Here is an 18,664-nt window from a genome sequence, read left to right as displayed (position 1 = left end):
GTCATCCCTTGGAGGCTCAAAGTACTATGTAACGTTCATTGATGATGTGAGCAGAAAGATATGTATTTTTGAAAAATGAATATGATGTTTTTGATACTTTTAAAAAGTTGAGAGCCATGGTTGAAAATGAGACAAACCTAAGGGTGAAGTGTTTGTGATCCAATAATGGGGGAGAGTACATTGATCAAGGTTCAAAGAATATTGTGCCAATAATGGAGAAGACCATTCAAAGAATATTGTGCCAATAATGGAGAAGACCATTCAAAGAATATTGTGCCAATAATGGAGAAGACCATTCCTGCAACTCCTTAACAGAATGGTGTAGCTAAAATGATGAATAGAACCCTAAATGAGCGTGCGAGAAGCATGAGTTTGCATGTTGGACTACCACAGACATTTTGGGCCGAGGCAGTTACTACTGTAGCTTACTTGCTTAATAGAAGACCTTCTATACCGCTAAATTGCAAGATCCCAGAAGAAGTTTGGAGAGATAAAGAGGTAAATTATTCTTTCTTAAGAGTGTTTGGTTATTAAGCATATGTTCACATTGACTCTAGTCTTAGAAGTAAGCTTGATGCTAAATCTAACAAATGTTTTTTCATTGGTTATGGTGACGCCGAGTTTGATTATCATTTCTGGGATGACCAAAATCGCAAGATTATAAGGGGCAAAGACATCATATTCAATGAAAAAGTGATGTACAAGGATAAACTCAACATGAAGTTAGAATATCCAAACATTGAAGTGAAGAAGCAAGAGGTAGTTCCTCTAAAAGACTTCCCAAGGAATGGCATGCAAGACAATGACCAGGGAGATCAAGATAATATAGCTTTAGAAGTTGAACCACAAACACCCATGTTTGAACCTAAAAGACCTTCCAAGACTATAAAACCACCATAGAGGTACTTTACTTCGTTGAATTATATTTTACTAACTGATGGTGGTGAACCAGAGTGTTACAAGGAAGCAATGCAAGTTAATGACTCAATCAAGTGAGAGCTAGCTATGAAGGATGAGATGGACTCATTATTAACAAATCAAACCTGACAATTGACAGAGCTACCACAAGGGAAGAAGGCATTGAAAAACAAGTGGGTTGATCGGGTGAAAGATGAACATGATGACAGTAAATGAGATAAAGCAAGACTAGTTGTGAAAGGATTTCAGTAGAAAGAAGGCATTGACTATATTGAAATTTTTCTCCAGTTGTCAAGTTGACTATAATAAGAACAATACTTAGGTTAGTGGCAAAATGAGACTTTCATCTTGAGCAGTTAGATGTAAAGACGACGTTTCTTCATGGAGAACTAGATAAAGAAATTTATATGCAGCAGCCACAGGGTTTTAAAGTATAAGGAGAGGAGAGAATGGTGTGTAAACCTCAAAAGAGCCTATTTGGGCTAAAACAGATGCCTAGATAGTGGTACAAGAAGTTTGATGGGTTTATGTGTAGTAACGGTTTCCTAAGATGCTAAGCAGACCATTGCTGTTATTTTAAGAAACTTGGTAACTCTTATATCATCCTATTATTATATGTAGATGATATGTTGATTATAAGGGTCTGTAAACAGGAAATAGACAAGCTAAAAAGGCAATTGTCAAAGGAGTTTGCTATGAAGGATTTGGGAGCTCCAAAACAAATCCTTGGTGAGGATTACCAGAGATAGAGCCAAAGGTTTCTTGAAGCTGTCACAATAAGATTATGTGAAGAAAGTACTCAACAGGTTCAACATAGATGGAGCAAAGCCAGTAAGTACTCCTTTGGCTAGTCACTTTAAACTATCCAAAGATCGGTCACCTACAACAGAGCATAGCAAGACTACATGGCAAAGGTACCCCATGCATTAGCGATTGGTAGTCTTATGTATGTCATGGTGTGTACAAGGCTAGATATAACACATTCAATGAGAGTTGTGAGTAGGTACATGAGTAATCCAGGAAAGCAACATTGGGAAGCAGTAAAATGGATTCTCAAATATTTGAAAGGTTCTATAGATTCAACATTATGCTTTAGGAAGCCAGACTTAGAGCTACAAGGTTATAAGGATGCTGATATGGCTAGTGACATTGATAACTGCAAGAGTACCACGGGTTATGTCTTTACATTAGGTGGTACAACGATTAGTTGGGTTTCAAAGTTACAGAAGATTGTTTCTCTTTCTACTACAAAGGCAGAGTATGTTGCTATGACAGAAGCTAGTAAGGAACTAATATGGTTACAATGGTTCCTAGAAGAATTGGGTCAGAATTATGAGAGAAGCGCTTTGTATTGTGATAGTCAAAGTGCAATTCACTTGGCAAATAACCTAGTCTGCCATGCTAGGACAAAACACATAGAAGTTCGTTACCATTTCATACGCTCAGTTTTGGAAGGAGTTATAGCTCTCAAGAAGATTCAAGTGAGTAAAAATCCAACTGATATGTTTACAAAGGTGATTACCATTGAGAAACTGAAGTTGTGTACAACTTCAATTGGACTTCTCGCTTGAAGAAAGAGAAGTTGATGCCACTGCTGATGGAAGTGAAGAATTGAAGACATGTTGAATTAGTCTCCAAGTGGAAGATTGTTGAGATTGTGGAGGCAAATTCAATCCAAATTAGAGTTGGATTATGACATGGGTTTTCCTAATTTGTGTTTAAGTAGGAATTGTTTTCTTTTAGGAATACAATTGGAAATAGAATTATAATTTTACTAGGAATTAAAATATAATTCCTATTAGGATATGGAATTTGAGTCATATTAGGAATTGTGTCCCATGTATTACCTATAAAAAGGAGTTAAGTCTTAGAGTTAGATATCACGAATTGAATAGAAGGCAAAACCACAATTAGAGAGTGAGAGCCACCAAGTAAGGTTTAGTGAGTGAGCCAATTTGTGAGGCTTGTGAGAGATTCTTGTAATTTTTTTCTTCTTCATAGTGAAATTCCTTAGCAGCAAAGTGGATGTAGCTCTCATACGGAGAGTGAACCATTATAAATCTTGTGTTTGTGTGTATGGTTATTTTGTGTCCTTTGTTCATTTTTTGCTTTCAGGGATTTAGGATTTGCTAGTATCTAATTAAATCCCCCAACAATTATTACACCTATAACTCATTATCACAAACATTTTCTCACAATTTTGATGTAATAGCTCATAATTAATCAATTTGTAATGGATTTTATCTGCCTAATTGCGAGTTGTCACGTTAGAAGTGTGAGAGAAAATTTGTAAAATTGGGTTGTGAGCCAATCTTACAAAAGTTTTAAAAGTTGATTTTCTAATTCCAAAAGTTCTAATGTTATATAGGCAATACTACACTAACAATCAAATCTTACAAATTTCTTCTCATAACCTTGATGTGGTAGCTCACAATTGGTCAGTTTACAATGGATACCGTCTGCCCAACTGTGAGCTGACTAATGTCATATTGGAATTGTAAAAGAAAGTTTGTAAGATTGAGTTATAAGCCTATCTTTATTGATATTATACACCACAAACCCTAAATTGCCGTTGGAAACCTCCATTTCCAATCATCAAACATCAATGGCCTTATTCTATCCTCAACCCTAACTCACTTAATCACCGACACATCTCGGTGTCGTCAATCCTCTCACCGCCCGTTCGACGTCGTCAACTAGCAAACAACGTCACACAAAGATAAGATTAAAGAAAACAAGTCACTCAATGCACTCTCTCCTCTCAAATCGGTAGATGACCCCCGAAGCATTCTTGGCATATGCCTCGACACCTCTCTCACTCTCGACCATCCTACTGACCATAGGGTCCTATAAACCACTGTTTCCAAGCTATCAGAGCATCAACAATACATTGAACACTTCCTTGAAGAACTCAAGACCAAACACGATTTGAGAGGAAACGAGCAGTTAATTCCTTACTCTATCGTCCTTTACGGTAAGGCGCATATGCTCGACCATGCCATTCGTGCATTCAAGGCAAGTCCTTCTGTTGAGTCATTAAACGCATTGTTATCTGCCTTCATTTTGGTGGGAAATTATAAAGAAAAGAAGCGAATTTATTGTAAAGAAGGGAAACGAATTATTCCTAGTGATTATGAATTTGGAGATATATAATACTATGATTAAGGTGTTTTGTGAGACTGGTGAATGTGTATTCTGTGTTGGAGGAGATGGATAGGAATTCAGTTAAGGCAAATACGAAGACATTAGTGACTTGGTTAGATGGACTTAATAGAGAGGAGAAATTAGAAGACATTGAGAAAGTGTTGAAATTAATGGAGAAATACATGATAAAGTCCAGGATTGGTGTGTATAATGCAAGGATCAAGCGTTTGTTGAGGTTGGGAAAGAATGTGGAAGAAGCAAAAGCATTGTATGATGAGATGTTATCAAGAGGAAGGAATCCAAGTTCGCAAACTTATAGGCTTTTGATTCATATGTTTCAAGAGGCAAGGAATGTTGAGGAAGCTACGAGATTGTCTAATAGTATGTTAAAAAACCAACAGAATGCTTACATCAACAGATAGTGAACTTTATTTTTCATTAGATAAGGAAAGGAAAGCAATGATGGAAGGGGAAGCAAAGGAAGGGCTTGGTGAACGAAAACTCAAGGATGGACTGATGATGTGGTTAAGAAGAAGTTAAAGCTTAGGCTGGACTGAGGTTGGACCTGGGTTGACACAATTAAGGTAAGCAAGTTTGGGATATGGTAAGTTTTATGTTAATGCTGTTGGTTATTCATGAGATTATCTCATTTCGCTTTTGTAGTTAGTCCAACCTTACTTTCATGAGATTATTTCATGTCTCTTTTGTAGTTGGTCCAACTTTACTTTCAGGGGGTGTTTGGTTGGGGGTTATATAGGATTATTGAGGTTATGTCATCTTATATTATTAGAGGCAATCTAATAACCTCTATTTTCTTAGGTATTGTAAGATTAGTTGGTTATCTTATTTTTGTTACAATTTTATTCCTTATTAATAAAAATTTTGGATAATAATGCCCTTATTTTAAAATCAATTTACATAAATCTGGCTTTTACAATTTTACTCAAATTAATTAACTTTTTGGACAAAATTACTCTTAAATTCAAAACAAATTGTAGCCTACCCAAGCCACCACCCCCAGCCACCTGCTGTTGCTGGAACGGCACACAGAAGGCCGCAAATGGCCGTTGTGCATTGATATGGCTATTTTTGTGGCCAAAGATCTGGCCGGAAATGGCTAGATTGTAACAGATCTAGCCAAAAAATGGTTAGATCTAATCTGATCGAAAAATGGCTAGATCTAATTTAGTCGTTTCCAGCCAAATCCATTGATCTAGCCAGAAAATGGACAGATCAATGGATCTAGCAAAAAATGGTCATATCGGCGCATAGAGGCCATTTTCGACCTTTTGTGTGCCGTTAGGTTGCTGGCTGACGATGGCTGTTGGTGGGGTAGTGGCCAGGTTGGTACGGGTGCATTTTTTATTTCTTCTTGAAGCGAAGAGTCCGCGCAAGGCAGTTTTATTGAGTTGAGGAAGTGAATGGATTTCCTTTTTCTTCCCTTGAAGTAATTCTTTTTGTAGTTCTTCTCTTTGTTATAGAGTCAAGGTAGTGGACTTAACACTTAACTAACATCACTGCCAGACTCAATCCATAGAATCCGTTTCGTCTCCAAGAAAGTCTTTGTTCTTTACCCAACCTCAAAATCAAATAGGAATAAATAGAAATAAATAAAAGAGGGTTAGGTTAAGGTGTGAAGGGGGGTTGCTAAGCCCCAGGAATCAAGTTCTTTGATTGCTTAGTAGAAGGGCCTTCCTATATTGAATCTTCCTATTCCATCGATTGGGGTTGTTTTTCTATGTTTTTAAATGTAGGGGGGTTATATAATAATCTGAATAATAATATTTAATTAGATGACAATTCGGTTATTTAAATAACATACCCACCGTTCTATTCTTTCCAACCAAATATATTAATATAATATACCTACCAATTTATTTCAACCAACCAAACATATTTCCCTAAACATTCCCAGTAATCTTCAAGGTAATCTTTCTTTCCATTAATATAACATTTTGAGGCTGTTTGGATCGGGTTGAAATGTTTTAACAAGGGTAATATTTGTTTATGAGTAGATAACCGTGTTTGGTTGTTTCGTACAAAAACATTATCGAAAAAAATGACAAACAGTGCCAAAAACGGGATAAATTGTCGGGAAGAATATTACCTGGGGGGCTATTATTAAAACATTCCTCCAGTAATCATAATTTATGTCCAATCTTACCCCTAAACAGTGGACTATGTGGATAAAAATATGATTTGGTTTATTAATAATTACAAAATAGCCAATTTGCACAAACATACGTATTTGTCCTCAATGTTTTCATTTTTCAGACAAAACTGCCTTGGTTTTTATCATTATTTTCAGAAAGGCCACGAAGATTGGTGTACCTACTTTATCCTCTCATATTTGCACATTGTGACCAATATGCCCTTGAACTTCATTAAAACTACAATATAAAAAGAAAAAAAAATTTAGAACCCCAAATCAAAGATTTCCTTGTGCACTAAACCTCCTTCGCTGCCACTGGAGTCTTCTTCTTGTTGATCTCATTCGCCAGTTCGTCAGTCCGATTGCCATTTTCGGTAAGTCCTTTACCCTCTTTCCTTTATATGTTGCATGATTTGTTTGGATTGCAATTTGAAACCCTAACTCCTCCATTTTGCCTCTGCCTTTGATCCACCAGCTCTGCCGTAGCAACGTCGGGTCTTCGTCGCCATCTGTTTGCTTCCAACAACATTCCAATTGCGGTTTTCGGTAAATTCCTCGCCTCCTTATGTTGTAGGAAGATTATTAAATTGAGAGGGTTGGTTTGTTTCGCTTTAAAGAGGGTAATATTATCGTGGAATAACCAATTTGATGCTGAAATAACATGAAAATAGTTCGAAATGGTAGTAGGTTGCTAGTTTAATGTTGTGATTTGTTGCGTTGCAGTTAGGGTTCCTTTGTTTTTTTCTATTTAATGTTTGGTTGGGTGTGTTTTTTTTTATGTGTCTTGCGGTTGAAATTGTGTGTATAAATTGCATTTTGGGTTACTATTATGGTTGCAACGTGATTCGTTTGGATTGTACTTTCAAACCCTAACTTCTCCATTTTGCCTTTGTCGTTGATCCACATCTCTGTCGTAGCAACGTCGAGTCTTCGTCGCCATCTGTTTGCTTCTAACAACATTCCAATTGCAGTTTTCGGTAAGTTCCTTGCCTCCTTATGCTGTAGGAAGATTATTAAATTGAGAGGGTTGTTTTGTGTCGCTTTACAGAGGGTAATATTTTCGTGGAATAACTGATTTGATGTTGAAATGGCATGAAAATAGTTTGAAATGGCAGTAGGTTGCTGGTTTAATGTCGTGATTTGTTACATTGCAGTTAGGGTTGCTTTGTTTTTCTTATTTTATATTTGGTTGGGTGTGTTCTTTTTTATGTGTCTTAGGGCTGAAATTGTGTGTATGAACTACATTTTGGGTTAGTGTTATGGTTGCAATGGTGGCTAGAATTTCATGTGTTTATGGTTGCATTTTTGGTCGATCTGTGCATGTAATGGTAGCTAATATACTATGTATATATGGTCAATTGACTTGTCAAGGTAATTGCAATGCTTAAATTGATTTATTGTTGGAATTTTGTTGCATTCGGTAATTATTTTAATAACATTGTGGTTGAAGCTTTGACATGTTTGGGTTACTTGTGTTTTGGGTGATGTTGCTTTTCTTTGGACTGTTTTAGTTGGCATCTAGGTAGATTTTTAGCTGCATGGTTGGGTTGGGTTTAGTATGGTGAGATGATGGTGTTAGTAGGTATAAATTTATGGGTATTCAGCATGTGAATGTGGCCATGTTTCCAAGCTTGAATAAGTTATTATTGGAAATGATGTTTTTAGTTGGTATAAATTTATGGGTATTCGGCATGTGCTCGTGGCCATGTTTTTAATTTTGAATAAGTTATTATTGTTATTAATTAAGTTTAGGGTTTTGGGTGTTAACGTCCTATTCTGAAAATAGATTTTGGTTGAGTACCTATTGTCATCAACCCTTGTGAAACTAGAAAGATAGCTTTCAACCTCTTCCCACTTCCCATCAAGTACGAGGTCCTCAAATAACTTTAAGTCAAAATTAATATCCACGTTCATGCATGAGCCTGCACACCTGATGGTTATGATTAAGTTACAAAATAAGCATAAGAATTTGAAGGTGTAAAACATGCATACATGAGTGGATGGGTTAGAGATGAAAGTTTAACATACATGCAAGCACTTTCTTTATAACCATCCTTATCAAAGAACTGTAAAATTAGAAAAACAAGCTATTGGGTAAGAGAATGCATCTATACAGCAGTCTTTCTCGGCTTGAAAGCCTGCAAACAAACCCAAGTCAGAAAATTTGATAAACAGAAATAACTGGGGGCGGGCAAAATTTTAGGGTAGAATTGGAATTGACGGGTACCCGAGTGTCGGTTCCGGTTCCAAAAAATTGGAATCGATACTGTGCAGTTCCGGTTCCGGTTCCAAATCAAAGGAACCAAAACCAGAACCAGGAACCATGACTAAATTGATATAATATTAAAGAATAAGGGTTTTTTTTTTGATATTTTACATATCATATAAATATATAAGAAAATTTTGATCTTAGTATCAAAATTGTTATTAATTTTCATTAAAAGATCAGTTTTAAAAAATATTTTTATTAATATTTAAGTTTCACTTATTACTTGATTAAGAAATTAATATACATTAAGATATTTATGTTAAATAATAGCTTTTAAATATTTATTATCAGTGAAAACAAACAATTAAATACTTATAATCAAGCATCAAACATAAACAAATATATTATTTAATGTTTTGCACTTAATTGTTAGGGGTGTAATTATAATTTTATAAGGGTTTATTTATCATTTTTTTTTAAAAAGGAGTAATTGATATTTTTCAGGGTACCCGGAACCAGAACCTGTATCCGGTTTCAAGTTTTTAGGAACTGAAACTGACGGTTCCACTTCTGGTTCCAAATCAAAGGAATCGGTCAGTTCCAGTTTCGGTTCCTTTGATTTTGGGCGGGTACTTAGACCCGCCCGCCCCTAGAAATAACTAATCACATAAATAATCAACCTTCAAATCAAGTTACGCTCTAGTTGAATGCTAAGAGAAATGATGGAGTTCAAATAATAAAAACTGTTTTGGGGTAGGTTTATCGTCTTTTCGTACTCACAATTTCTATAGAAACAAATGAAAGAATATCAGATTTTATTTTTGGGTAAATGAGGTAATTGTATAAAAGAATGAAAATATTATAACCTAGGAGACCAAACCTCCGCTACCGCTAAAAACCTTTGACATGCCCAAGGGACAACAAACTATACAACGAAAACAAAAAACTGTCTAAATATGTTGTGGTCCGTGAGGTATTAAATACTTTTCAGTATGAGAATCGGAATTCGTTGGTTAGAAAGATAATAAAAATATATTACAATCGTTATTGGAACATTTTTATTGGACAACCTAAGAATTAATCAAAATAGGTAAAGCATGCGTAGTTAAGAAACTAGATAAAATCAAATTCGATTGGATTCCTACGATCAAGATAAACCTAAAAATGTACATACTATAGAGCATGAGAATCAAATTGAAATATTTATTGTCCACAACACAATAATTAACAACAAATAATTAATTTAGTCCTAAAACAAAACTTGTAGTACAATAACCTTAAGAAAGCACAATAAGATAATACCAATTGAATTGCTAAAGAAGATAGTTTTGAGGGATTGATGTGAATTTTTTGTGATGTTTATGTTGGTTTGTGTGATGGATGAGAAATTTTAATGTGTGGGATGTTGAGAATTGTATGAGTGTTTGAGGTGAATTTTTGTTTGGTTGTGAGATTATTAAATTCTGATGTTTATGTTGTTTAGGGTTTGATATTCAGTTTGATTTCTTCCATATACAATTGCTTGTTATTGGTTTAAGGACTTGTACATACTTGATTGACTTTATTATGCTTTGATACATGAATTATGTGAAACAACTATGGCTCGTTTAACAGTCAGGCAGAAGATGCACTTGGTTGCCCTTTCAGTCTTCCATTTGGACATGTTGAAAACCATGTACACTTCGGCTAATGTACTTAATATACGGGGTAGATATGGGGCTGGTATATCATATGGCAGTGAGTCTGCATCTAGGTTTAAGGTTAGCTTGTTGAATTTACACACCATGCTTTTCCAAAGTGATGGGTTATGTTTTGAGAGCTGTAGGATGAATATGGCTCTATTTGATAAATTATGTAATTTACTGATGGGAATGAAAAATATCATATTTACCCCCCTTAATGTTTAGTCTTTTATACGTATTTGTTGCCTAAATGTACTCATTATTATTCTATTTTGATTTAGGATGCAAATGGAAGTGTTAATTGCAAAACGAAACTAATTAAGTGAATTTGGACAGTTTCGACATTGTTTTGTAATCTGGGAATAACGCTCTCATCCGAGCTCCGATTGAGATGATTCAAAATTCTGTGCAACGCTAAGAAATATATCTACAACTTTCATGTTTTGAGTTTTGAGAGATACTCACTGCATCAAGGTTTTAATCGAACTTGAAGTTGACATATCTGCACTGGACGTCCTGGAGCATTTTGCCTTGTCATGCAAATCAATTGGGCATTTTATTATTGGAAGATTTGAGGACATGTGGCACACAAGTTACAGCTCAGAATCACCACTTTCCTATTTTATTTTAGGACTCTTTCTTATTTTAAATTAATTAGAATCAAATTAGGATTAATATTATTTTAGGATATTAGAATATTTCTTTTAGGAGATTGAGTGGGATTCAAATACTTGAACTAGATTTTTGGCTAAGGGGATCAGATTAGGGTTTTTGAGGGGGACCACGCCTCTCTCTTCTCTTCTCTGGAATTTTTCTTTCTTTTTTGAGTTTTGATGATGGCCATGAGCGGCTAGAACTTTTGTAACTTGGTCGAAGGAAACGAAGGCCTCGGAATCAATAAACTGTGAGATCTAATATATTTTTCTTGGTGTTCAATTTTCGAGTTTGAGTATTGGATGTTTTTCTGTGCCTAATTTTATGATTGTTTCGTTTAATTACTAGGGAGGCCTACTAGTTTATTAATTGTTGCAATCTACCGCTAAGTTAGATATTAAATCCGTAATTGTTTGATCCCTCTAACTTGTGAAGCAATTAGGGTTAATAATTCGCTGCGTTAGGAATTAGTAATCTTAAGAAGAACATTCAACTAAATTAAATACAACCGCTTGTGTTTGTGTTGTTTAGCTTCATCGATTTCTCTAATTCTTAAGGCTGTCACTAGATTAAATCTTGAGCGCTTGTGTAGGGTTGTTTAGTGGTAAGATTAATTAAGATCGTCTGTTTCTTGATTAATTACAATTAAGGAGAGATAGGAAAATAGTTCCAACGGTGAATATTCAGGTATGAATTGATTTAATTTTGCATCAATGATCAGTTGTAAGATTCTGATGGTGGATGTTGACGGAGACCAAGTTTCGTTATATTAATTGATTTCAAATTGAATTGTTTTTGTTTTTATTTTTGCTAAGATTGTTTTTCTGTTTTACTCAAAACCCCCCAGCCTTATTCACATCATAGAAAATTCGGCTAGACACTCTTCGTGGGATCGACTCTTGCTTACCCTATTTACAGTTTAGTAGTTAGGTTAGGAAAGTTTTTAATCTTGGTTACTTACGACAGCACACAATTTACTTACTATACATGGAAACTTAAAATCAACTCGTCATTCATCTGTAGAAGAATTAGTAGGGACCTTTCTTCACATCCTTGCCCATAACCAAAAGACTCATGAAACGTCAAATGCGTAGATCCACTAAGACGGTAAGCCGCAATTTTCACTTAGTCTTGAACGCCATGTTAAGGTTGCATACCCTGCAGTTTAAAAAACCAGAGCTCATTCCCGAGAACTCAATCGATAACTGGTGGAAATGGTTCAAGGTACAGTATAATCACTCAGTTTAGGATGCACATGTAGTTCAGTAGCTTATTAAAATCAGACTTAGTGTTTTCTCTAAAATATTTTTCTTGTTCTGTGCTAGAACTATTTGGGAGCCTTAGATGGAACATACATAAAGGTTCACGTGCCTGCTGACGATATATCTAGGTACTAGTCAAGGAAAAGTGAAATTGTAACAAACGTCCTTGGTGTATGCACACCTAACATGTAGTTTATATATGTCCTCCCTCGGTGGGAAGGTTCCGCTGCAGGTGGTAGAGTTATTAGGAATGTCATTATTAGGAGAAGTGGATTAAAGGTCTCCCAAGATAATATAACAAAATAAATTGTATTTTTAATATTAGGGTCTGCCATAATAGTATAGTTATTAATTGTTATTGACTTGAAATTGTTTATTGTAAGGCAATACTATTTATGTGATGCGAGATACACTAACGGGGAAGGGTTTTTGGCCCTTTATCGAGGAAAAATATATCATTTGAGTGAATGGCGGCAAGGTCACCAACCGGCATCACCATAAGAATTTTTCAATATGAAACACTCTCAACCAAGAAATTATATTGAGCGATGTTTCGACATCCTGAAAGCTTGATGGGGAATATTGAAGGACACATCTTACTACCCCGTCAAAACTCAATGTAGAATCATTACTGCATGATGTCTTTTGCACAATTTAATCAGGTCTGATTTGCCCATTGACTCGGTTGAAGCGAAGCTGCAGGAAGAGGTGAACGATGAAGGGCAAGAGGATGACGATGGAGAATTGATCAGGCATGTTGAGCCTAGTGCCACATGGACTGCATTTAGAGACAATTTGAAGACTGAAATGTTCAATACTTGGATGGTTGCGCGGAATGCATGATTGTGCTTGTGTTTAGTTTATGTGTAGTGTTGTGACTTTTTAGTGTATGCCCTAGGAACCAATCGTGTCATCGGTTTCGAGGCATTATGTTTTGTATATATATGTGAATGTGTATAGTTTGTATATACATTTTATCTTATCAATAGAAGAAAGTGTTCTTATTTCACATGTGGTTTATTGCTCAATTTATATATATGTATTACATGTGAAATGTCTGGATGATACAAATCTTTAGAAGATCAAAATCGTCAAAGTATTCCCTACATAGGTAATATTAATTGGGCAATAATATTACATAGTAGGCATGCTGAATGCCTCCGTAGAATATCATGTGATGGTATTGGTGTGGGTGATTATAAAAGTTATATCACTAGGGCATTAGCATGGATACGCGGTTAGTGAACTGTTTATCGAATATGGCCATTTATGATGAATCACATGGACATTTAAAATGTAGTCAATGATTTATCATAAGATCGTACTAGGGTATTTTTAATCCTTAGACCTGAGATATCACGGTTGGATTCTGCATAAACGCATATGGTTCATATGGTGTATAAACATGAGGCTAATCATGCCATGTGTTAATAAGCCGATTTGGCCATGTGTTGTTTATGTGTGAGGACAAGTGATAGTCAAGATGGGATCCGTTGACTTGGTATAGATTGATATCAAGTTCCTAGACAAATGTCAAGATACATTGGAAAAGGGAAATCTCCGGCCGGGGTATATAAAATGTTACATGAAAGGTTGTTTCATGGTGACACGTTCCATATGTATTGAATTAAAATTAAGATAAGGATTTTGACATACCATGAATCCATTCTTAATTGGGATTAGACAACGGAAGGATTTGATTATACAACATGTATGATTGTAAAAGGTTCGTTGGAGTATATCTTCATTGTGACTTAGGGGTTATGGAGCATTGCTAGATGCCTACCATAATCAGTGGGAGTTTTGTTCATAAAGAGTTATGACAAAACATATCGAAATAGTCTGTGATATTGGGCCCACGGCTAGGCCACAGTGAACCTAAGAGGTCACACATAAAAACTAAGGAGAATGAAGAAATAGCCAAAGAGAGTTGATTATCCAAGGTTGGCTAGCACCTACCAAAGGTAATAAAGTTATTTATATTAATCATTTTCTTTATATTAAATTGGATTTTACAAGGGGTTGTAATTGTAAACAATTTAAGGGTTAAATTGTTATGTAAACAATTTAAGAGTTAAATTGTTAATTGTGATTAAATGTTAATCCAATGTTATAATTTAAAGAAGTTTAACAACTTCATAACAATTATGGAATTGTTTAAGGAAGTCCAAAACAATTATTGAATTGTTTACAAGGATTCCTATATAAAGAAAATGATATATGAATTTTTGTGTAGAGAGAAAAAATCTCTAAGAACCCTAAATCTCCCTCTTGGTCAAATCTCTTCTTCCCTTGGTGTGGATACTCTTTTGCTTAATTTCTCTTGAAATTAAGAGTCTCCAAGGTTGCTAAGGACTTAAGGTAACATGTTCTACCTTACTTATTTCAATTTGATTGAATTTTTTTTTTTTAAACTATGACTATACTTGTTATAGCATGATATGCTTGATTCTTCATGCATCCATCTTTCATGACTTTGTTAAATTTCTGTCTTTTTTTATTTGTCATGTATGAATGAACCAAAACACATATGCGTTGTTTGTGGACTTGTACTTTCACTTACATTTGTCGTAATGTGGATAGTTGAATGTTAATTGATCCCGTTCATGTATTATTCTTGTTGATTTACTTAAAATTATGAATATCACGCATATTAGTAGCTCGGACACTCTGTATAAACGAAGTTGTAGCCTAATTTTTTTTTCCTAATATCACTAATCTGCCTTTTTTTGTTTCAGCAATATTGAGAGGTCAACAACACAATCCAATGACTCTGAAAGGGTAGAAAGGGATAGGCAAAGACTAAGGGAAGTAAGCGACAATGGACAAAAAAGGAGGACGCTGTGTTGGTGGAGTGTCTGCTGGAGCTGAAAGAGCAACCACTATGGAGAACTGAGCGGGGGTTCAAATGTGGTTACCAAGCTGAGGTCGAAAAGATGATGTGGGAAAAGCTTCCTTATTGCGGTGTAAAAGCACAACCGCATATCGACTCGAGGATCAAGATGTTGAGGAGGCAATATAATGCAATCAACAACATGCTTGAGAAAGGTTGCGGCTTCAGGTGGAATGATGAGGAGAAATGCATTACATGTACCAAGGATGTCTTCGATGACTGGGTTTAGGTAAGTATGCTTGTGTTGGTTTATTTGTGTACATTTATTTTCTGAACTTCATGTTTATATGTACTCATACAAATGTAATATGTCTTATGATGGTTAACTTTTTTGTAGAGCCATCCTTTTGCAAGAGCATTGCGACATAAACTGTGAGTGCATTATGATTACTTTGTCACCATTTTCGGCAAAGACAGGGCCAACAGAGCTGGTACGGAGACATCAATTGATGCTGTTGAAGATTTGGATAATGAGACTACTGACAACAATGATGAACATATGGACATCGATGTTGATGTAGATCTTGATGTCGACAGGTAGACTAGTGCCCTGTAGAAGGATGATGTGGTTGATTCTACTTGTCAGGCGGTCGTTGCCACTAAAAGTAGAGTTGCAGTCAATAGTAAGAGGAGGAAAAAAGATGTTGGAAAAGCAACAGACTGGCAAGTCACATTGGGCAGGTTTGAGACTGCCTTGGCTGGGACTCGAGCTGAGCTGAAGGGTATTATTGATTATTTCAAGAAGGAGACCCGAGAGAAAAACCGTAAAGGGTAGGTGTATGCGGTCATGTCTCAGTTGGATGGGTTCACAGTGACTGAGATGTTGACAGCCACCATGGAGATTTGCAAGGAACCTCACAAGATAGATATCTTGTTTGGGTTACCAATGCACATGTAAAGAGATTTTGTGAAGATGCAGCTTGGAGTAAGTAATGAGTACTGCCCAACGTTTGATTTCTAGTGAAGTCTTGTAGTGGCGTTTTTTTTTTTTTTTTTTTGTGCACGAGATTATTAGTATGCCGACACAGCGATTGTCTTCCCGTATTTGTATTTTTCCTATATTCTAACTGCATCCAGGATGATATCTTTTGTTATGTTTTTGTCAAAACCATGTTTGTCTAGCAATTAAATGGTAATGCCCTATGTTTGCAGTTAGTACAGGAAGGTATGGATCACTAATATGGAATGTAAAACACTCTTAACTTTGGTAGTGATGTATAAAATGGTGTGTGCATGTCTATGCATTTAATGTTAGTGTTGCCTTAGTATAGTGAATGTGGCATTTTGATTTACTTATAGAAACTGACATTTAGTTCACCAAGAAAGTATGATAAAGGTATACTAGCATTTATGAAGTGTCAGTTCTCTAATTTTTTTTTTTTTTTTTTTTTTTTTTTGCCTCTTTGATGTGCTTTGTTTTATGGGTTGGTATGCAAGAACGATGGAAGGACCACCACGTTGCCCAATAGTGACGACCGAAAGCGCAAAAGTTCATGAACAATGTCAAGAGAGCCACACAGTCTGTACGGATAACAATGTGAAAGGTATTACGATTGGATAGTTATAGAGTTAATTTTTTGTATGGTTGGGAATAATGCTTATTAAGGTAGCTCATAATTGATTGATGTGCAGATGTAGGCGAGACCAGTCATTTAGTACATGAAGAATGTGAGGAGATTCCTTCTTAAAGGGCAGCAAATGCAAAGGTACCAACCTTGCACCTCGTAAACTGACTAATGCTTTCAGTTATGAAAGATGTTTAGAATTGTTTGCTAATGTAAATGAATGATGAACAAGTGTAGGTGCCACAAATCAACGAAGGTTAAGTAATTGATTGGCAAACAGAAGGGGAGGGGGGTTGTTGAGTAGCAGTATGTTTGACCTCCACATGGGGTATGAAATTGTTTTACAATTCAGATGCTTCAGGCCATATTTACATAATATGTTTACCTCATATGATTAAATGCATATTTTTTATCTGCAGGAAATTGTGGAGGAGTTTTAAAGGAGACAACTTGCACAATTTCATCAGCCTGGATTGCATGTAGTTTTTTATGTACACAAAAGAAGTCTACAAAGGGAACATGCTAAAGTGGATTGATGAATTGGACATATTCTCAAGAAAATGTGTTCATTCCTATAGTCCTCTGGTGAGTGAAGATATTGTGTCTATAGGCATTTGTTTTAAACTCACCAAACGCAGACACGGTTTGATTTCAGTTGCTTAAGACTTGACATTGATAATATGCATAAATTATGCTTACAGGGGTCATTTGAGTTTACTGATATTGTGCAACTTTAGTGGAGATGTGAACTTGAAAATTAAAACTCGATGCATGGTGCTGCTTGATTCGCTTGGATCGGAAAACAGAATGAGGCTGCAACCTCTGATTCGATGGTAAACTTTGATTATTTCACAATTATTTGTAAGCACATTTGAGCACATGATGAAATTGTATTGTTGGAGATGTGGTACTAGAATAGGTTTCAAATTGTCCAACTTTAATTATGCAGGTTTGGGAGGGATATTTATGATCAGGAACAATGCCCAAGCATCCAGCTTTGGTTAATAAACTACCTTTGCTAGTGCCTAAGGTGATAAAACAGTATATTGTGTTGGTTGATGGTAATTAGTGGTTGATATGTTCAATATTTCATGTATTTGTTGTGACCGATAAATGCACTCACCAGGTCCCTGAACAATGGAATGACATGGATTGCGGATATTTCGTACTGTATTATATAACCAAGTTTGTAGAAGCTGCCCTAAAAGATTTTTCAATCAACGATGGGTATACTTACTTTGTAAGTACTGCAGTCATTTAATTGATTAGGGTGATTTGTTTATTGTCTCTTCAATTATAATATGTGGGTTATTGTTGTTGATTTTTATTCTCCACAGATGACGCATGATTGGTTTACACTGGATGAATTTACAACCTTCCGTGACAAACTGTTGTGTGAAGTTGAGTAGCATAGGCTGCGTTTTATTCATTTATGTATGACTATTGTGTAATTTGTATTTGTGGATGTCAGATTGAGTTCACTTAAAAAATTGTGGTGATTATGTTCATTGTTGCAACGTGCGGAATTATGTATTATTATTGGTTCACAAATTTAAAGAGCATCGTTATTCTGCTTGTAGTTAATTTATTGGCACATTGCTTGAATTTAGCATAATGTAAATGCACAGGTACTCCAAAATATGTGATATTACAAATGTACCAATAATTCTCACACTTTTCACACATAGTTTTGGTCCAGGATAAGTGGAAACAGTTAACAAATTTTCTCAAATTTGGAAACTTGCATTTGAATTCCAACCATGGTGTAAACCAAAAAAATACAATTTCTCTTTTGCCTTGAAAAAAAAAAAAGGTTTCAATTGGACTAACGTAGAAATCAACATGTACAAACAATGATTTGTGGCAGTACACAAATCATAGTTCTAAATTGGGAGATGGGAACTATATTAGTTGCAATACCAGGGTGAAGTATTGAATGTATACCCAACAGAAATTACAATAGGTTTTTTTTTTAGTTTCAATAGTCTATGTAAATTTGTCAATAAATGACTTAACAATAAAATATTTGGCTAAAATAAAAGAAAAAGAATTTTGTTAATTGATCATTTCTTTTATTAACCAAACACATTAATGATTTATACTCAGTAATCATCTAAAGGGCATTTTAGTTAAATGTAATCAAGACATCTGCTCTTATAGCCAACTCAACAGATTAATTAGTAAT

At 35.3% G+C, this 18,664-nt stretch overlaps 1 protein-coding gene across 1 annotated transcript; it reads left to right on the top strand.

Moving 5' to 3' along the window:
• The first annotated feature begins 4,127 nt into the window (after positions 1-4,127).
• Positions 4,128-4,484, top strand: LOC116116970 (pentatricopeptide repeat-containing protein At1g11630, mitochondrial-like). Its single transcript, XM_031403001.1, has one exon. It carries the CDS (start codon positions 4,128-4,130, stop codon positions 4,482-4,484), a length of 357 nt encoding a protein of 118 aa, XP_031258861.1.
• The last annotated feature ends 14,180 nt before the right edge of the window (positions 4,485-18,664 follow it).

This window comes from Pistacia vera, unplaced genomic scaffold (assembly GCF_008641045.1).
Source record: "Pistacia vera cultivar Batoury unplaced genomic scaffold, PisVer_v2 Contig791, whole genome shotgun sequence".
Classification (NCBI taxonomy): Eukaryota; Viridiplantae; Streptophyta; class Magnoliopsida; order Sapindales; family Anacardiaceae; genus Pistacia; species Pistacia vera.
Note: the sequence above shows the minus strand (reverse complement) of the source record. Positions and strands in the feature narration are given on the sequence as shown.